This window comes from Oncorhynchus clarkii, chromosome 4 (assembly GCF_045791955.1).
Source record: "Oncorhynchus clarkii lewisi isolate Uvic-CL-2024 chromosome 4, UVic_Ocla_1.0, whole genome shotgun sequence".
NCBI lineage: Eukaryota > Metazoa > Chordata > Actinopteri > Salmoniformes > Salmonidae > Oncorhynchus > Oncorhynchus clarkii.
The window spans coordinates 46,910,669-46,932,837 of NC_092150.1; the positions used below are offsets into that span (position 1 = coordinate 46,910,669).

The 22,169-nt window shown below is 42.2% G+C and overlaps 2 protein-coding genes and 1 pseudogene across 3 annotated transcripts in view; all 3 read left to right on the forward strand.

The window, feature by feature from the left end:
- The window catches only part of LOC139406897 (serine/threonine-protein kinase BRSK2-like), a 24,794-nt gene extending 20,353 nt beyond the window's left edge, over positions 1 to 4,441 (forward strand). For both annotated transcript variants that reach the window (XM_071150032.1, XM_071150033.1), the window contains exon 19: positions 17 to 4,441. In XM_071150032.1, the coding sequence (XP_071006133.1) occupies positions 17 to 225 (209 nt within the window). In that variant the 3' untranslated portion in view covers positions 226 to 4,441. The remainder of the gene's footprint in view (positions 1 to 16) is intronic.
- The window catches only part of LOC139406902 (uncharacterized), a 624,715-nt gene that overhangs the window by 312,635 nt on the left and 289,911 nt on the right, over positions 1 to 22,169 (forward strand). The gene's annotated exons all lie outside the window — the stretch shown is intronic.
- On the forward strand, positions 272 to 20,870 carry LOC139407994 (carnitine O-palmitoyltransferase 1, liver isoform-like; annotated as a pseudogene).

A 22,169-nucleotide genomic window follows, 5' to 3' on the forward strand; every position in this document is an offset into this window, starting at 1 on the left:
ATATTTTTCTCCCCAGATGAGAAGAATGGGCAGCTGACCTCGCGTCCGCCCAGCACCCCGACCCGGCAAAACTCCCGACGTTCGGAAGGAGGCGGGGACCGGGGCGAGAGGTGTGACCGTGGTGACGCAGGGATAGGGGGCAGTGGGAGCGTGCTTCAGAGGAGGAGCTCGGGCAAAGACAAGACCAGACTCCTTTCCTCCAACGGGACACAGTCCCAGCCCTGAGGGAACATTCTGGAAACAGACAACAGGATAGGACAGATAGAGAGAGATGACCCTAGAGAACAACACAGACAAACCCCCTCAGACTACCACTATCACCACTACCACCGTCACATCTACCAAACCACCTGACCCAGCAATCATCATCACAAACCACTGCTTCAACCTGAAACGGGCCCAACAAGATAGTTGGCCACCAAGATGGAAGAAAGAAAATAGCGGATGAGAGTAAAACGCGGTGTCACTCAGATTAGCTTCAGAACAGAAGACAAGATCAGAAAAATGTCTAATTGTACGTTTGAAGTACAACACATCATGCAACTGTCAACAACAATATGTAGCCAGTAAAATAAGCGGGCAGACTTATATGGGGAATGGCAGGCTCTGAATGGTTAAAGGCTAATTTTTTTTATTTTTTTAAGTTATCTGGTCTACAACCAATAAGATGAAAACCATTGTGAAAATTCCGAAATAATATCAACAATTATAACAGTGTTTCCCAGTTGACGTGGATCCACTTTTAAGTTTTACCTAACATCGCTTTTTGGGACAGTGAGAGTGAAATATTACGGGTCAAGTCAATTCAGTGGATATCAAGGAAACAGACAGGTTGGGTCCTTTCACTGGATTCTCATTAACGATAAGTTACGAGAACAGAAACATGGTAGAATTTAAGATAATGATGAGGAAGACTGCATCAAAATCAGAATGAAGCGTCCAAATGCATCTTTGCATCCAAGTAGCTCCAAAGATGTCAATACAGCTATTTGAACAAAATAAAGACAAATATCTGTTTTTCTTTATAACTAAGCACCACAATTGTATGATTCCTAAAATGCAATTGAAACAAACTTATGAAAACCATCTTGCCTTTAAATGAGGATTAAGCAACAGATATCTCTACAGATATCACCCAAGTTGAAGAAAAATAACAGATGAGGCATGGAAGAAAGTCTCAACGCCCCCACTACAACTGACATCTGGAATATGTAGAGATTTCAAACAGATAATGGAACGATATAACTAGAATCATTAGAGTAATACTATGAATGGAACCCTCAGCAGATCCTCTGAATGATGAGCTCTGTTCACTTCAGTCCAATGGAAGATGAAGAAGATGTAGTTCACAGGAAGTTACCTTCATCGGTTGTTTATTCCAGGAGGACTGAACCAAGCACTCCACATACATTATTGTTTTCTACAGAAAACAACCAACCCTCCCTCCTCCCTCCCTTACATTCACAATATGGCCGACATGGGGCACTGAATGATGCGGCTTTTGAAAAGGCCCTAAACTGACTTGTTCTGTTAAGAGAGCAGAGGGTGGTGAGGAGGTGGAAAAGCTCATTTCAAGAAACAAAAAGAGACTTTGACTTAAGGATGACAGAGAGAAAAACATTGAAACCGCTGCACACTCATTCCCAGGAGAGGAAAGGAACAGACCACACAAAAATAATGAAATCCATTTAGTTTTTTGTTTCCTTTCACCTTTTGTTTATGTGATTTGAGCAAAAATGAGTTTGATGTTTGCCGCCAACAAAATGGAGATAACGCTAACCAAGTGAATGTCAAAAACAAACACTATTGTGACAATATTTATTTATTTCATTTTATGTCGTAGATTTATTTAATATTTATTTATGTATTTATTTGTTGATTTATATATTGCAAAGAGGAAATGTAGTGGAAAGGGAAGATGCTGACAAAAATAGAGGGGAAAGTTCTGTTGGAATATTGGAACAGCATTGAAACTGACAAAATGGCTGCTGTAGTTGAAACCAGATTGAACCCTCTTTTCCAGAGCGAGTCAGAAAACAACCTCTTGTCCATTCATTCCTCAATGTTTTAGAAACCAATGCTGCAAAATTTCTTCCAGCTCTTTTTGATGTCTTTATTGTTGATTTGTCTTTGTTTGGTATAATGAAGATTTCCCATTTAAAGCAACAAAACAAAACTAATTTTAAGAAATGAACCAAGGATAGATTTGATGCTTTGGGAATTTCTGGGATGGCAAAAAATATGAAAATCTTCCATGAAGTAAATAAAAAATTATCTCATAGACACTTGAAAAAGCAGAGAGCAGGAAAGGGTAGGGATAGTAATCTCTAATTCCTTCTCTGTCATATTCTGCTAGAATGTTGTTACTTAAGCGTACAAAGATATGGACACACCACATAAAAACACTGACTGAGGGCCCAACACCACGTGCAGAACACAAGCAGTATTCACATACACACGGACCCTCCTGTTCTTTCAGAGAAAAAAAAAACTATTATAAATTTGACCTTAAAATTGGAATGCACTGTCCTAAAAGACACAAAACAAATAAAGTGGTTTCCCCCTACCATCCCTTCGCCCTTGGCCACTGCCATGCCCCCCCAACCCCTTCATTACGACCCCCCTCATACCCCTTCCCCTTGCACAGAGCACCAAAAGAAAACACAGGTTTCGTTCTAGTCGCTCCCCTAGTCCCTCCCTAGTCCCTCGTCGTCACCTTGTTGTTTCATGCCACTACCATTAAGCACCTATTATCAGTCTCACCCTGCCTCACCATTCCTTGGCTGTGACCACAGCACCAGTGACTAAGAATCACCGCTGCAAGTTATACCACGTCCCCATCAGCCATCATCACACTTCATATCAGTCGGAGTCAACACACTGCTACCGTAGGAAACAACTGCTTGTACAGCAAACAGGGCGATTATTGTAACTCTTTATTTATCATACTCTGTCTATAACAGCTGTACTGTATACTTAATTGGTGTGAATCGGCCATTTACCATGAAATACGAAAAGAGTGGGAGGCAGTCTTCCTCGATTTCCTTGCCTAGGGCTCGTCTCGCTCCCCTTCCCCACAGCAAAGAACATGGTTATTTATTGTTGACTTTAGTAGCTCACCTCTCATTGTAGCTCACACCCTTCACTCAAGGCCTTTTGGCAGGAATCATGTACCCATTTTCCTACTATCGTGACGAACCGTACGTACTGTACTGTGCTGTCTTGGATATTTTCCTTTCACATAGTCCTTTCCAGCATGGTTCCAGGAACTATTGTGAATGTGTAACCAGGCTAGCCGAGCTAGTCGCCAATGAAATGCTGCATGACACTACTCGAAAGCAATGTGGCCCCGTAGGTGATGATGACAGTGAATGTTTTTTTTTACTGCATTAATATAGGTGGATCCAGCACCGTCCTGCACAGAATAGTAGTAGTAAGAGTTTGAATCGCCAGGAATTTGTTTGAGCGCCTTAAGATGATGCGTACGGAGGGAGGTACATGTCTGTTATATTTGCTCGACCTGTCAGTGTGTGTCCCCGGTGTCTGTGAGATTGTGTGTGCACGACCTCTCAGAGCCCTCATCCTCCCCCACGCCACATTCTAGGTCAGAGGTCAGGGTCATTTGAATGGGAGATAGATGTGACACAAGACCCACGACCCCACAGTCTTTAATTTTCCATTACCCTGTGCTAAAAAACAGAGTTAGTGGGAGACCGTGTTACCCTTACCTTTTGTATAGGTGGGGTAGGCCTCCCTGCCCAGCTCTGTTGCTTCACGTTTAAAAGAGTTTGGCTTCTATTGGTTTCAATTGGCGTTGTTGAGGCCAGAGGGCCTGGACGTTGCTGTTACTGAGAGATTTGACACCCCGCCTTGCCTCACCTGAAAACAAAAACTAGGGGAAATGCTTGCTGGAGACACAACTAGAGCGAAACCCTTAGACATTCTGTGTAAATAACCGTTCAAAGTAAACGATGGGATGAGGGGAGCTGTTTCAACCCCATTGTGGGTGAATCTTACTGCAACCATCCCAACTCCCTCCTTGCCCCCTTCCTACACCCTCATTATCTCTTCTTAAACCCCCCCACCCTCTCATCCAGATGAAAATACCTCAACCCAACCCCATCCTTATATAATCACATCCCTATCCATTGTATACAGTAAGTATGAAACCATATCTTGATTCTTTATTCACACTGTACTCACAATATGATTATTGTCATCATTATTGATCATTCCAAGATTGTAAAATTGTAACCCCCCCCTTCATACACAGTAAAACAAAACAATTCGTAAATATTTAAAACAGTAATGTGGGGGGGAAAAACATGATGAGGATGATTATATAAGAAATGTCTGTATTATATTAAAAAAAAATGAAAGTGCACTATTATGATTATTATTGCCTGTGATAAATAAAGAACAATAAACTACATCAGAAGTAAAGAAACGGTGCCTCAATTCCTACTCTTCTATTAATTAGGATTACTGACCATAAATTGTGATCAAACATCATCTGCGTTTTGTTATGGTTGAACAGAATAATTTTCTTTAGCAAAAATAGTATTTAAAGATAAATAAATATATATATATATATATATATATATATATATATATATATATATATAATATTGTCAAATGTAGACTACACCGTGTAGCAACAGGACAGGTCCCGGGTCTGTTTTTTGGATGTGTAAATTGATTGATCATTTACTGTATTGACTCGCAAAGGGTGTAAATACACTCGCAAAGGGTGTTTACCACGTGCCATGTGACAAAAAAAAGATACAGGGTTGTGAGAGTTAAGTCATCCATGTATGTCGCTCTCTGGCGCCACTGCCCACCTACTCCAGTCTGTTTTCACTGGAAATGACAGGAGTGGTTGAAGAAAAAAAAGAGATTCGGTGTTTGAATAACTTCTTATTTGGTGTGCTTTTACGACAAGACATTTCAGGATTAAACAGGTATTTATATAAAAATTGTTGCTATCCGTGTTGTTTTTCTTTTGTGCGTGGTTTCCAGTGTGCTTGGATACACACATTTAATTCCTGCACCAGCAGCTGTGCTTTTGTTGGCTTTTGTGTGTAGCGAGCGATGGATGTACGATATTGAATGAACCCACCATTCGTTCTAGGGACGCAGAACCACGGTTGGGGAGCACCGGATGACTTTTTGTAACGGATTACCGTTACAAAAAAAAAACGGTAACTGTAATCCATTACCAGCAAAAACATTGTAATCAGATTACAGATACTTTTGAAAAACTAGATTACTTTTTCATTTCAAAAAGGATGTTTGCGAAACACTTCTGTTTTTTCAATGCCATCCAATTCAGCATTGAAAAAAGGCGCATATGTAAGTTTGTTCCACCTGGGCGAGTCTGACCACAAATCAGAGACCACTATGAAACACACCAAACGTGTTTGATGGATCGTGGGAAAAGAGCAGGAATAGGCGTTTGTAGGCCACAGTCCATGTAAATCACAGTGCTGCTCTAATTTAGCTATTTGCGCCTTACAGATTGTGGTTATTGTGGGATGGCTGTTCACACATCTAAATGTGAATCCAATAATGGTTGAATTCAAGAAATATATAATATATATGTATATCCACAAATATTGACCACTAAGACTCCCTCACTAATACTCCCATTGACTATAATGGGGAATCTTGCTTTCTAAAAACATTATCTGCCTTGAACTTGAAGATATAGACCAGGGCTCTCCTACCTTGTTCCTGGCAAGCTTCCCTCCTGTAGGTTTTCGCTCCAACCCCTGTTGTAATTAACCTGATTCAACCTATCAACCAGCTAATTATTAGAATCAGGTGCACTAGATTAGTGTTGGAGTGAAAACCTAGAGGACAGTAGATATCCAGGAACAGGATTGGAGAGCCCTGAGGTAGTCCATCAGTAAACTATTTTATGCAACTGTACGGTCCTGTTTCTATAGTGATGGTACTGTAGTTCTAACTGTAATTTCCTGTTTAATAGATGATTGTATGTGACTCTGGTCCTGTTTCCATAGCGATGGCAGAAGCCATCTGTGACTCTAGACTACTAGTAGAGTGAAATATGTGAATGTGACTAAGTAGAGCAGGTTGTTGTATGCAACTCTGGTCCTGTTTCCATAGAAATTGCGTAGGCCCACCAGGCAGTGGCGTTCCAGTTCACCATCACCCCCGAGGGGATTGGCCTGCGCCTTTACTAAGAGGCCCTGTCCCAGATTTACCTCTCTGGCCTGCGCTCCTGGATCAGCCGCATGAGGGTAAGGAAGGACCAAGGAGGGTTAGGGAGGTTGTGGGTGTGGGGTGTGTGTGAGATAATAATGGTGCTGAGACATCTTTGCAGTATTTTTGTGTGTGTTATTTCTTACATTATTTGCTCAGAACGTATCTTGCATTATTACCCAACATCCACTTTACAACAAGAGTATAGCCTGACTGGCTGGCATGAAAATGAACCACTGAAAAAGCATCCTCCATTTGCTATTTAAGTACACAGTTTCCACCCCCCCTCCCTGGCCCTGTGCAGAGATAGGTGCATGAAATTGGTTCATTCTAAATCAAAACTAATTTCACACATATATTATTTAGTCTATGTAAAGACAAGATTAAATTAAGAATAGTCTGACAGGTGACAATATTAATAATACATCATTCACAAGTAATAATATTGTCACCTATCAGACTATTCTTAATTTAATTGTATCACTTGTGAAGGCAAGAAAGAGTGCATGCCTTTTTTTGTGACTTTTTCAAATCATAGTTGCACACCTCATGTAGCCTAGGCAATAGGCCTATATGTTTTGATAAGGTTTGTATCACAACTAAAGTGGACAAATAACTTCTTAAAATGAAGCACATTAATCCGCTTTACAATCGGTGTAGAGCCTTAGAATAGGTCAATTTATATACTATGGGGGATAGTAGATTGATATATGCTAGTGGTTATGCTGTTCATTAGGCCGACTCATCTTATTGGCTGATGAATACGAAATGTGTTCTTCTAACATCTTCAATGTGCGCCTCGGAATTCGATAAGGAGTTGTATCTATGTCCACTTGTAACGTGTCGTGTTTTTGGCTATACCAGATTAAGTGATATGACATGCTATTCTATAAAATAATTTCTCTGTAATTAATATTACCTGATTAAGCTAATCATGTAAATGTAATTAACTAGAAAGTCAGGGCACCACGAAAGAATGTTTATAGAGCTGTTATCTTCTGAATAAACTCTTAAAGACCTGGTAATCTTTTGCGTCAATAGCAGTCAATATTTAATCGTCACCTTATTTAGTCTCATCTGAATGTTGTACATTTTTGGTTATCTTCACGAACCCTGGCTAACAAGTTGAATCAGCAATACAAAATTTGGTTTAATTATTTATTTACTAAATACCTAAATAATCACACAGAATTACATCTACACAGAATGGATCATACATTGATTACAAATTATGTCATAAAGGAAAACGGACGGAACAGGTATGACAGCTGGTTACACAAAGAAAGGGTGTTGGGTTTGAGTGAAAGTGTGGGAAGACTGAGGAGCAAAAAGGTTTTGTGTCTCTATCAGGCCGTAGGCAGCTATGCTATCGTAAATGCAGTATCTTATGCAGTCTAAATAACCGCCCATTTGAAAAAGGAAAATGCAATAAATATTTACTCTGAGCTGCGCATCGGTAGATTGGTCGTAGATAGAAGGCGGGGTGGTCCAGCATGGATCTCAGGTCCTCTGAAGAATGTCTAGTGGTGAGCTGGAGCGTGGTAGAAAGAATACTCTGTCTGTCCTCTCCTAGCCCACGTTTATCGGGCGGAGAGGGTATCACTTCTTTAGTGAGTAAGAGTTCAAAGTTCATACCAAAGCTTTTTCTTTGCAACTCTGCCTAGAAGGCCAGCATCGCGGAGTCGCCTCTTCACTGTTGACGTTGAGACTGGTGTTTTGCGGGTACAATTTTATGAAGCTGCCAGTTGAGGACTTGTGAGGTGTCTGTTTCTCAAACTAGCCACTCTAATGTACTTGTCCTCTTGCTCAGTTGCACCAAGGCCTCCCACTCCTCTTTCTATTCTGGTTAGGGCCAGTTTGCTCTGTTCTGTGAAGGGAGTAGTACACAGTGTTGTACGAGATCTTCAGTTTCTTGGCAATTTCTTGCAAGAACAAGAATAGACTGACGAGTTTCAGAAGAAAGGTCTTTGTTTCTGGCTATTTTGAGCCTATATCGAACCCACGAATGCTGATGCTCCACATACTCAACTAGTCTAAAGAAGGACAGTTTTATTGCTTCTTTAATCAGAACAACAGTTTTCAGCTGTGCTAACATAATTGCAAAATAGTTTTTTTCTATTGGTCAATTAGCCTTTTAAAATGATAACCTTGGAGTAGCTACGTCCCATTGGAACACAGGAGTGATGGTTGCTGATAATGGGCATCTGTACGCCTACAGTTGAAGTCGGATGTTTACATACGCCTTAGCCAAATACATTTCAACTCAGTTTTTCACAATTTCGAACATTTAATCCTAGTAAAAATTATCTATTTTAGGTCAGTTAGGATCACCACTTCATATTAAGAATGTGAAATATCAGAATAATAGTAGAGAGAGATTTATTTAAGCTTTTATTTCTTTCATCACATTCCCAGTGGGTCAGAAGTTTACATACACTCAATTAGTATTTGGTAACATTGAATTTAAATGGTTTAACTTGGGTCAAATGTTTTGGGTAGACTTCCACAAGCTTCCCACAATAAGTTGAGTGAATTTTGGCCCATTCTTCCTGACAGAGCTTGTGTAACTGAGTCAGATTTGTAGGCCTCCTTGCTCGCACATGCTTTTTCAGTTCTGCCCACAAATTGTCTATGGGATTGAGGTCAGGGCTTTGTGATGGCCACTCCAATACCTTGACTTTGTTGTCTTTAAGCAATTTTGCCACAACTTGGAAAATATGCTTGGCGTCATTGTCCATTTGGAAGACCCATTTGCGACCAAGCTTTAACTTCCTAACTGATGCCTTGAGATGTTGCTTCAATATATCCACATCATTTTCCTGCCTCATGATGCCATCTATTTTGTGAAGTGCACCAGTCCCTCCTGCAACAAAGCACCCCCACAACATGATGCTGCAACCCCCGTGCTTCACGGTTGGAATGGTGTTCTTCAGGCTTGCAAGCCTCCATCTTTTTCCTCCAAACATAACGATCGTCATTATGACCAAACAGTTCTATTTTTGTTTCATCAGACCAGAGGACATTTCTCCAAAAAGTATGATATTTTTCCCCATGCAGTTGCAAACGGTAGTCTGGCTTTTTTATGAAGGTTTTGGAGCAGTGGCTTCTTCCTTGCTTAGCGGCCGTTCGGGTTATGTCGATATGGGACTTTTTTTACTGTATATATAGATAATTTTGTATCCGCTTCCTCCAGCATCTTCACAAGGTTCTTTGCTGTTGTTCTGGGATTTGCACTTGGATTTGAACTTTTCGCACCAAAGTACGGTCATCTCTAGGAGACCGAACGCGTCTCCTTCCTGAGCTGTATTTTTTATTTCACCTTTATTTATCCAGGTAGGCAAGTTGAGAATAAGTTCTCATTTAATATTGCGACCTGGCCAAGATAAAGTAAAGCAGTTCGACACATACAACAACACAGAGTTACACATGGAGTAAAACAAACATACAGTCAATAATACAGTAGAAAAATAAGTCTATATACAATGTGAGCAAATGAGGTGAGATAAGGGAGGTAAAGGCAAAAAAAAGGCCATGGTGGCAAAGTAAATACAATATAGCAAGTAAAACACTGGAATGGTAGATTTGCAGTGGAAGAATGTGCAAGGTAGAGATATAAATAATGTGGTTCAAAGGAGCAAAATAAATAAATACAGTAGGGGGAGAGGTAGTTGTTTGGGCTAAATTATAGATGGGCTATGTACAGGTGCAGTAATCTGTGAGCTGCTCTGACAGCTGGTGCTTAAAGCTAGTGAGGGAGATAAGTGTTTTTGTAGTTCGTTCCAGTCATTGGCAGCAGAGAACTGGAAGGAGAGGCGGAAGGAAGAATTGGTTTTGGGGGTGACCAGAGAGATATACCTGCTGGAGTGCGTGCTACAGGTGGGTGCTGCTATGGTGACCAGTGAGCTGAGATAAGGGGGGACTTTACCTAGCAGGGTCTTGTAGATGACCTGGAGCCAGTGGGTTTGGCGACGAGTATGAAGCGAGGGCCATGACGGCTGCGTGGTCCCATGGTGTTTATACTTGCGTACTGTTGTTTGTACAGATGAACATGGTACCTTCAGGCGTTTGGAAATTGCTCCCAAGGATGAACCAGACTTGTGGAGGTCTACAAGTCTTGGCTGATTTCTTTTGATTTTCTCATGATGTCAAGCAGAGAGGCACTGAGTTTTAAGGTAGGCCTTGAAATACATCCACAGGTACACCACCAATTCACTCAAATTATGTCAATTAGCCTATCAGAAGCTTCTAAAGCCATGACATCTTTTTCTGGAATTTTCCAAGCTGTTTAACCTTTTTGGGATAGCATTTTCACTTTTGGATGAATAGCGTGCCCAGAGTGAACTGCCTCCTACTCTGTCCCAGATGCTAATATATGCATATTATTATTAGTATTGGATAGAAACCACTCTGAAGGTTCTACAACTGTTTGAATGATGTCTGTGAGTATAACAGAACTCATATGACAGGCGAAAACCTGAGAAAGATCCAACCAGGAAGTGGGACATCTGAGGTTTGTAGTTGTTCAAAGCTTTTCCTACTGAATACACATTGAGATATGGATAAAGTTGCACTTCCTACGGCTTCCACTAGATGTCAACCATCTTTAGAAACTTGAATGAGGATTCTACTATAAAGGAGGGGCTCATGAGACTTCTTTGAGTCAGTGGTCTGGCAGAGTGCCTTGGTCTCATGACGCACGCTCCTGACAGAGTTACCTCTCGTTCCAGTGCTTTTCTGAAGACAAAGGAATTCTCCGTTTGGAACATTATTGATGTTTTATGTTAAAAACATCCTAAATATTGATTCCATACATCGTTTGACATTTTTCTAAAGGACTGTAAACGGAACTTTTAGAGTTTTTGTCTGGATGAAGTGCCTGCGCCTCATGAAGATGGATTGCTGGGCTGAACACGCTAACAAGTGGCTATTTGGACCTAAATGACTGACTTTATGGAACTTTATGGAACAAATCAGTCATTTATTGTCAACCTGGGATTCCTGGGAGTGCCTTCTGATGAAGATCATCAAAGGTAAGTGAATATTTATGGTGTTGTTTCTAACTTTGTTGACTCCAAAATGGTCAGATATTCCTCTGGCTGTTTTGGGTTCTGAGCGCCGTTCTCAGATTATGCTTTTTCCGTAAAGTTTTTTATAAATCTGACACAGCGGTTGCATTAAGGAGAAGTCAATCTTTAATTACGTGAATAACACTTGTATCTTTTATCAATGTTTATTATGAGAATTTCTGCAAAATCACCAGATGTTTTGGAATCAAAACATTACTGCACGTAAGGCACCAATGTAAACTGAGAATTTTGGATATAAATATGAACATTATAGAACAAAACATACATGTATTGTGTAACATGATGTCCTATGAGTGTCATCTGATGAAGATCATCAAAGGTTAGTGATTAATTTTATCTATATTTCTGCTTTTTGTGACTCCTATCTTTGGCTGGAAAAATGGCTGTGGTTTTTTGACTTGGCTATGACCTAACATATGTTTTTTTTTTAAATTGGACACGATGGGTAGATTAACAAGATGTGTATCTTTCATTTGCTGGTTTGGACTTGTTAATGTGTGAAAGTTACATATTTCTCAAAAATATTTTTGAATTTTGCTCGATGCCTTTTCAGCGGAATGTTGTCAAGGAACCGCTGCGCTAGAAAGGTTAAAGGCACAGTCAACTTAGTTTCTGTAAACTTTTGGAAAAATGACTTGTGTCATGCACAAAGTAGATGTCCTAACCGACTTGCCAAAACTATAACAAGAAATTTGTGGAGTGATTGAAAAACAAATTTTAATGACTACAACCTAAGTGTATGTAAACTTCCGACTTCAGTGCAGTCGTGAACAAAAGTTTTGAGAATGACACAAACATTAATTTTCACAAAGTCTGCTGCCTCAGTCTGTATGCTGGCAATTTGCATATACTCCAGAATGTTATGAAGAGTGATCAGATGAATTGCAATTAATTGCAAAGTCCCTCTTTGCCATGTAAATTAACTGATTCCCGAAAAAACATTTCCACTGCATTTCAGCCCTGCCACAAAAGACCAGCTGACATCATGTCAGTGATTCTCTTGTTAACACAGGTGTGAGTGTTAATGAGGACAAGGCTGGAGATCACTCTGTCATGCTGATTGAGTTTGAATAACAGACTGGAAGCTTCAAAAGGAGGGTGGTGCTTGGAATCATTGTTCTTCCTCTGTCAACCATGGTTACCTACAAGGAAACACGTGCCTTCATCATTGCTTTGCACAAAAATGGCTTCACACGCAAGGATATTGCTGCCAGTAAGATTTCACCCAAATCAACCATTTATTGGATCACCAAGAACTTCAAGGAGAGCGGTTCAATTGTTGTGAAGAAGGCTTCAGGGCACCCAAGAAAGTTCAGCAAGCGCCAGGACCGTTTCCTAAACTTGATTCAGCTGCGGGATCGGGGCACCACCAGTACAGAGCTTGCTCAGGAATGGCAGCAGGCAGGTGTGAGTGCATCTGCACGCACAGTGAGGCAAAGACTATTGGAGGATGGCCTGGTGTTAAGAAGGGCAGCAAAGAAGCCACTTCTCTCCAGGAAAAACATCAGGGACAGACTGATATTCTGCAAAAGGTACAGGGATAGGACTGCTGAGGACTGGGGTAAAGTAATTTACTCTGATGTATCCCCTTTCTGATGGTTTGGGGCATCCGGAAAAAAGCTTGTCCGGAGAAGACAAGGTGAGCGCTACCATCAGTCCTGTGTCATGCCAACAGTAAAGCATCCTGAGACCATTCATGTGCGGGGTTGCTTCTCAACCAAGGGAGTGGGCTCACTCACAATTCTTTCTAAGAACACAGCCATCAATAAAGAATGGTACCAACACATCCTCAGAGAGCAACTTCTCCCAACCATCCAGGAACAGTTTGGTAACGAACAATGCCTTTTCCAGCATGATGGAGCACCTTGCCATAAGGCAAAAGTGATAACTAAGTGGCTCGGGGAACAAAACATAGATGTTTCGGGTCCATGGCCAGGAAACTCTCCAGACCTTAATCCCATTAAGAACTTGTGGTCAATCCTCAAGAGGCGGGTGGACAAACAAAAACCCACAAAGTCTGACAAACTCCAAGCATTGATTATGCAAGAATGGGCTGATCAGTGTGGCCCAGAAGTTAATTGACAGCATGCCAGGGCAGATTGCAGAGGTCTTGAAAAATATGGGTCAACACTGCAAATATTGATTCTTTGCATCAACTTCATGTAATTACTATTCCATAGTAACATCTGACAAAAATATATAAAGACACTGAAGCAGCAAACTTTGTGTAAATTAAATATTTGTGTCATTCTCAAAACTTTTGGCCACAACTGTAGATAGTCCATTAAAAATCAGCCGTTTCCAGCAACAACAGTCATTTACAACATTTAACAATGTCTACACTGTATTTCTGATCAATTTGATGTTATTTTAATGGACCAAAAATGAGCTTTTCTTTCAAAAACAAGGACATTTCTAGGTGACCTCCAACTTTTGTTATATATATATATATATATATATATATATATATATATATATATATATATGTATATTTTATATCACCACCTTTATGGGTTCTTCACTATTTCACCATTATACATATTTAATACTTTCTTTACTTTTCCTCAGGTAACCATATCCAATTCATCCTATATACTGACACTGTATGTTTTTCTACTGGTCTTTAAGTATCCTGTACACTGACATTTACCTGTATATTTTCTACCAGTCCTACCATTTCATATTCTATATACAGTATATTCATACTGTGGCCTTCTTCTGTGGTGACAGAACAGGTTGATCAAAGGGGTGTACCCCGCCAGCCCTTCCTTCTGGCTGTTTGATGTCATAGCAATCCTGGCCACCATGTACATGTGCTCTGACCCCTCTGAAGGATTCAAATTGTCCCCCACCATTGATTATGTTGTTATTAGTTTGCTAACGTGCCATTTTAATTATGCTCACTGTATAGGTGAATATTGAGGCCTCTGTCTGTGTCTAGCTCTCTGCCAAAACCTGCAGCCCCATGTCTGTGAGAGAAGGTGAGAAAAGGGACTGAGGATGATAGCAAGACACAGAGCGACAGTGTCTGTTTTTCTCTGAAAAAAGGGCAGATTTGCATGCCACTGAGACAGGTTCTCAGAAACCTTGTGTTAAGAATAACTTGTTCTTTTAGCTGCACATGCAGGATTTGACATGAGATCATACCATAAGGTGTGATCTCGGGTATATAAGATGCTGTCTTTTGTAATGGGCAGAACTCAGGAGAATTATCAGTATGTTTGATCTTTGACTTCTGTCTACAGCTGTATTCTAATTAAAATATCTTAATTTTATATGTGCACATTTTGAGTGTTCCTTATTTGTTAAGTAAATAATGGAGCCCAGAAAAGTGGAACCAACACCTCCATGGGCCTCATTGCCAAAATCCAGGTGCACCTGCCCTTCAGGTAACTAGCTATATCACTCACTACCTCTGCCTGTGAGGTAACTACATCATACACTGTACTAAAGAGGAAGATTAGGAAGAAAGAGGCAAGTAGGGGGAGGGAGTGAGATGGGGGAGGGGGGATAGTTACTTTGTGTAGTAGATGCTATACACATTGATTGACTGACTGACTGACTGACTACAGATCATGTTAACTACATCTCACTATAAAATCATATAATATAAAATATTCCCTCCGCATGGCAATCAAACAAGCTAAGCGTCAGTATAGAGACAAAGTAGAGTCGCAATTCAACGGCTCAGACACAAGAGGTATGTGGCAGGGTCTACAGTCAATCACGGACTACAAAACAAAAACCAGCCCCGTCGCGGACCAGGATGTCTTGCTCCCAGACAAACTAGATACATGTTTTGCTCGCTTTGAGGACAATACAGTGCCACTGACACCGCCCTCTACCAAAACCTGTGGACTCTCCTTCACTGCAGCCGACGTGAGTAAAACATTTAAACGTGTTAACCCTTGCAAGGCTGCAGGCCCAGACGGCATCCCCAACCGCGTCCTCAGAGCATGCGCAGACCAGCTGGCTGGTGTGTTTACGGACATATTCAATCAATCCTTATCACAGTCTGCTGTTCCCACATGCTTCAAGAGGGCCACCATTGTTCCTGTTCCCAAGAAAGCTAAGGTAATTGAGCTAAACGACTACCGTCCCGTAGCACTTCCGTCATCATGAAGTGCTTTGAGAGACTAGTCACTCCCATTTGCTTACCGCCCCAATAGGTCCACAGACGACGCATGTTTATGTTTTATCTGTCAGCCGCACTCAGGCTTTGTGTGTAGTTAATCCGACCCTCTCTGCCTAGTCAACGCCATTTTACCTGCTGTTGTTGTGCTAGCTGATTAGCTGTTGTTGACTCACCTACTGTTTTAGCTAGCTCTCCCAATCAACACCTGTGATTACTGTATGCCTCGCTGTATGTCTCTCTCAAATGTCAATATGCCTTGTATACTGTTGTTCAGGTTAGTTATCATTGTTTTAGTTTACAATGGAGCCCCTAGTTCCACTGTTCATACCCCTGATACCTCCTTTTTCCCACCTCCCACACATGCGGTGACCTCACCCATTACAACCAGCATGTCCAGAGATACAACCTCTCTTATCATCACCCAGTGCCTGGGCTTACTTCCGCTGTACTCGCACCCCACCATACCCCTGTCTGCGCATTATGCCCTGAATATATTGTACCATGCCCAGAAATCTGCGCCTTTTATTCTTTGTTCCCAACGCTCTAGGCGACCAGTTTTGATAGCCTTTAGCCGCACCCTCATACTGCTCCTCCTCTGTTCCGCGGGTGATGTGGAGGTAAACCCAGGCCCTGCATGTCCCCAGGCACCCTCATTTGTTGACTTCTGTGATCGAAAAAGCCTTGGTTTCATGCATGTCAACATCAGAAGCCTCCTCCAAAAGTTTGTTTTACTCACTGCTTTAGCACACTCTGCTAACCCTGATGTCCTTGCCATGTCTGAATCCTGGCTCAGGAAGGCCACCAAAAATTCTGAGATTTCCATACCCAACTATAACATTTTCCGTCAAGACAGAACTGCCAAAGGGGGAGGAGTTGTAGTCTACTGCAGAGATAGCCTGCAAAGTAATGTCATATTTTCCAGGTCCATACCCAAACAGTTCGAACTAGAAATAAGTCTCCCACTGTTGCCGCCTGCTACCGACCCCCCTCAGCTCCCAGCTGTGCCCTGGACACCATTTGTGAATTGATCGCTTCCCATCTAGCTTCAGAGTTTGTTCTGTTAGGTGACCTAAACTGGGATATGCTTAATAACACCCCGGCAGTCCTACAATCTAAGCTAGATGCCCTCAATCTCACACAAATCATCAAGGAACCCACCAGGTACAACACTAAATATGTAAACAAGGGCACCCTCATAGACGTCATCCTGACCAACTGGCCCTCCAAATACACCTCCGCTGTCTTCAACCAGGATCTCAGCGATCACTGCCTCATTGCCTGTATCCGCTATGGATCCGCAGTCAAACGACCACCCCTCATCACTGTCAAACGCTCCCTAAAACACTTCTGTGAGCAGGCCTTTCTAATCGACCTGGCCCGGGTATCCTGGAAGGATATTGACCTCATCCCGTCAGTTGAGGATGCCTGGTCATTCTTTAAAAGGGCATGCTGTCCGGTCCTCTGGCAGTCTCTATGGGGGTGCCACAGGGTTCAATTCTCGGGCTGACTCTTTTCTCTGTATATATCAATGATGTTGCTCTTGCTGCGGGCGATTCCCTGATCCACCTCTACGCAGACGACACCATTCTGTATACTTCCGGCCCGTCCTTGGACACTGTGCTATCTAACCTCCAAACGAGCTTCAATGCCATACAACACTCCTTCCGTGGCCTCCAACTGCTCTTAAACGCTAGTAAAACCAAATTTTTCAACCGTTCGCTGCCTGCACCCACATGCTTGACTAGCATCACCACCCTGGATGGTTCCGACCTAGAATATATGGACATCTATAAGTACCTTGGTGTCTGGCTAGACTGTAAACTCTCCTTCCAGACTAATATCAAACATCTCCAATCTAAAATCAAATCTAGAGTCGGCTTTCTATTCCGCAACAAAGCCTCCTTCACTCATGCCGCCAAATTTACCCTAGTAAAACTGACTATCCTACCGATCCTCGACTTCGGCGATGTCATCTACAAAATAGCTTCCAATACTCTACTCAGCAAACTGGATGCAGTTTATCACAGTGCCATCCGTTTTGTTACTAAAGCACCTTATACCACCCACCACTGCGACCTGTATGCTCTAGTCGGCTGGCCCTCGCTACATATTCGTCGCCAGACCCACTGGCTCCAGGTCATCTACAAGGCCATGCTAGGTAAAGCTCCGCCTTATCTCAGTTCACTGGTCACGATGGCAACACCCACCCGTAGCACGCGCTCCAGCAGGTGTATCTCACTGATCATCCCTAAAGCCAACACCTCATTTGGCCGCCTTTCGTTCCAGTTCTCTGCTGCCTGTGACTCGAACGAATTGCAAAAATCGCTGAAGTTGGAGACTTTTATCTCCCTCGCCAACTTCAAACATCTGCTATCTGAGCAGCTAACCGATTGCTGCAGCTGTACATAGTCTATCGGTAAATAGCCCTACCCAATTTTACCTACCTCATTCCCATACTGTTTATATTTATTTACTTTTCTGCTCTTTTGCACACCAATATCTCTACCTGTACATGACCATCTGATCATTTATCACTCCAGTGTTAATCTGCAAAATTGTAATTATTCGCCTACCTCTTCATGCCTTTTGCACACAATGTGTGTCTTTTTTTTCTACTGTGTTATTGACTTGTTAATTGTTTACTCCATGCGTAACTCTGTGTTGTCTGTTCACACTGCTATGCTTTATCTTGGCCAGGTCGCAGTTGCAAATGAGAACTTGTTCTCAACTAGCCTACCTGGTTAAATAAAGGTGAAAAAAAAAAAAGAAAAAGAAAAACACACTGCATACTGTCCTAACCCATCTGGACAAGAGGAATACCTATGTGAGAATGCTGTTCATCGACTACAGCTCAGCATTTAACACCATAGTACCCTCCGGCCATGCACGCCTCCAACTCAATCATAAAGTTTGCGGACGACACTACAGTGGTAGGCTTGATTACCAACAACGACGAGACGGCCTACAGGGAGGAGGTGAGGGCCCTCGGAGTGTGGTGTCAGGAAAATAACCTCACACTCAACGTCAACAAAACAAAGGAGATGATTGTGGACTTCAGGAAACAGCAGAGGGAGCACCCCCCTATCCACATCGAAGAGACAGTAGTGGAGAGGGTAGTAAGTTCTAAGTTCCTCGGCGTACACATCACGGACAAACTGAATTGGTCCACCCACACAGACAGCGTTGTGAAGAAGGTGCAGCAGCGCCTCCTCAACCTCAGGAGGTTGATGAAATTCGGCTTGTCACCAAAAGCACTCACAAACTTCTACAGATGCACAATCGAGAACATCCTGTCGGGCTGTTGTTAGTGTCATTTAATTATGCCAATGTGCTTTCATCAATTGAAAACCCTTAATATATTTTATGAGAATTTCTAAGATTCTTGTTTGCATAAAATAGACGCAGACCAGTCTTTCAATAATAGGTAACAGAATTTATTCTCGGAGCACGCTCCCACTTAACCACAAGCAACAGTTTATATACAGATCATGACGTCATTTAATTGCTTTAACAGAATCCCCTCCTCTCGACCGGGACAAAGTGAGGTGAAAAGTTCATTCTAACTTACTAACACACTCCCAGGTAACTTTTGACCCCTCAACATTATCGATCACCACTGAGCTGACAGTTCTAATTAACAGAAAACCTAGGAATGCACTCACTGCCTTATCTAAAAACCCCAGAGCTAAGTTTCTGTAGGTTCAACGTTAGGTTAACGACCTTATTTGTTTACACAGTCCCCAACCCATTAGTTTCTTCCTAGTTGGAATGGTGTTCATTAACTTTAATTACTCCTTGTCCGTGTCACACAATCCCTTCTTATGAACTCATATTGTTAATCAGATATAATAAAACAGAGTATAAGTTTACTTAGTTACAATTCTATTTAAAATGGGGATATTGTTTATTCATAATAATTCCAACAGCTGTATCACTGCCTGGTACGGCAACTGCTCCGCCCACAACCGTAAGGCTCTCCAGAGGGTAGCGAGGTCTGCACAACGCATTACCGGGGGCAAACTACCTGCCCTCCAGGACACCTACACCACCCGATGTCACTGGAGGCCATAAAGATCATCAAGGACAACAACCAACCGAGCCACTGCCTGTTCACCCTGCTATCATCCAGAAGGCGAGGTCAGTACAGGTGCATCAAAGCAGGGACCAAGAGACTGAAAAACAGCTTCTATCTCAAGGCCATCAGACTGTTAAACAGCCACAACTAACATTGAGTGGCTGCTGCCAACATACTGACTCAACTCCAGCCACTTTAATAATGGAAATTGATGGAAATTGATGTAAACAATGTATCACTAGCCACTTTAAACAATGCCACTTAATATAATGTTTACATACCCTACATGACTCATCTCATATGTATATACTGTACTCTATATCATCTACTGCATCTTTATGTAATACATGTATCAATAGCCACTTTAAACTATGCCACTTTGTTTAAATACCCTACATTACTCATCTCATTTGTATATACTGTACTCGATACCATCTACTGCATCTTGCCTATGCCGTTCTGTACCATCACTCATTCATATATCTTTACATACATATTTTTTCATCCCTTTACACTTGTGTGTATAAGGTAGTAGTTGTGGAATTGTTAGGTTAGATTACTTGTTGGTTATTACTGCATTGCCGGAACTAGAAGCACAAGCATTTCGCTACACTTGCATTAACATCTGCTAACCATGTGTTAGTGACAAATAAAATGTTATTTGATTTATAATGGCACGGGACTTTTTAGCATATCTTGTCAGCTAAATGAACACGACTACAGCCTATGGCATGGAGCATATCCAGAAAACATACAGTAAGCCAACGCATATTCTGTTCTTCTGAAATACATTTTCTTAATATCATGTTTCTTTAGACCTGATTAAAATAATGGATTTATTGTGATGTTGAATTGCATGGTAGTCTGGCGATGCCTAATGTGATTATATTAATTAACAGTCAATTACCATTAGACTGGCAGTCTTTTTCATGACAATAACCGGGTGACATGGGTAGGGCTCGTTCTTAAAATTAATGCGAGTACAGGGCTCTAATCTTCTACATTTGACCAATAGAGGTCCCCATATTACTTGTTTCACTTTTATCCTGTGATATTTTCTTAGTCTCTCACAGACTGACAGCCATACTGACAACCAGTCTGCTACTATAATGTATGAATTGTATGTATCCTCTCTCCACTTCCCCCACCAGTTGTCTTTCTCTGAGTGGTCAGGGCCAGACCATGCTGTCAGTGCTGGTGTTCAGTGCCCTGCTGTCGCTGTCTCAAGCTGCTGCTCTCCTACCACTGCTGGATGTTCGAGCAACACGGACACATCACCACCAAAGTCTGGGTGGTATGTAAGCTATGCCAGAGACGGTGGAAACGCTCTTTATACTTCTCACTCTAGCACTGGTGTTCATTTTTCTGTAGTATATATACACTGCTCAAAAAAAAAGGAACACTAAAATAACACATCCTAGATCTGAATGAATGAAATATTCGTATTAAATACTTTTTTCTTTACATAGTTGAATGTGCTGACAACAAAATCACACAAAAATTATCAATGGAAATCAAATGTATCAACCCACGGAGGTCTGGATTTGGAGTCACACTCAAAATAAAAGTGGAAAACCACACTACAGGCTGATCCAACTTTGATGTAATGTCCTTAAAACAAGTCAAAATGAGGCTCAGTGTGGCCTCCACGTGCCTGTATGACCTCCCTACAACGCCTGGGCATGCTCCTGATGAGGTGGCGGATGGTCTCCTGAGGGATCTCCTCCCAGACCTGGACTAAAGCATCCGCCAACTCCTGGACAGTCTGTGGTGCAACGTGAGGTTGGTGGATTGAGAAAGACATGATGTCCCAGATGTGCTCAATTGGATTCAGGTCTGGGGAACGGGCGGGCCAGTCCATAGTATCAATGCCTTCCTCTTGCAGGAACTGCTGACACACTCCAGTCACATGAGGTCTAGCATTGTCTTGCATTAGGAGGAACCCAGGGCCAACCGCACCAGCATATGGTCTCACAAGGCGTCTGAGGATCTCATCTCGGTACCTAATGGCAGTCAGGCTACCTCTGGCGAGCACATGGAGGCGAGCCCCCCAAAGAAATGCCACCCCACACCATGACTGACCCACCGCCAAACCGGTCATGCTGGAGGATGTTGCGTTCTCCACGGCGTCTCCAGACTGTCACGTCTGTCACATGTGCTCAGTGTGAACCTGCTTTCATCTGTGAAGAGCACAGGGCACCAGTGGCGAATTTGCCAATCTTGGTGTTCTCTGGCAAATGCCAAACGTCCTGCACGGTGTTGGGCTGTAAGCACAACCCCCACCTATGGATGTCGGGGCCTCATACCACCCTCATGGAGTCTGTTTCTGACCGTTTGAGCAGACACATGCACATTTGTGGTCTGCTGGAGGTCATTTTGCAGGGCTCTGGCAATGCTCCTCCTTGCACAAAGGCGGAGGTAGCGTTCTGCTGCTGGGTTGTTGCCCTCCTACGGCCTCCTCCACGTCTCCTGATGTACTGGCCTGTCTCCTGGTAGCGCCTCCATGCTCTGGACATTACGCTGACAGATACAGCAAATCTTCTTGCCACAGCTCGCATTGATGTGCCATCCTGGATGAGCTGCACTACCTGAGCCGCTTGTGTGGGTTGTAGACTCTGTCTCATGCTACCACTAGAGTGAAAGCACC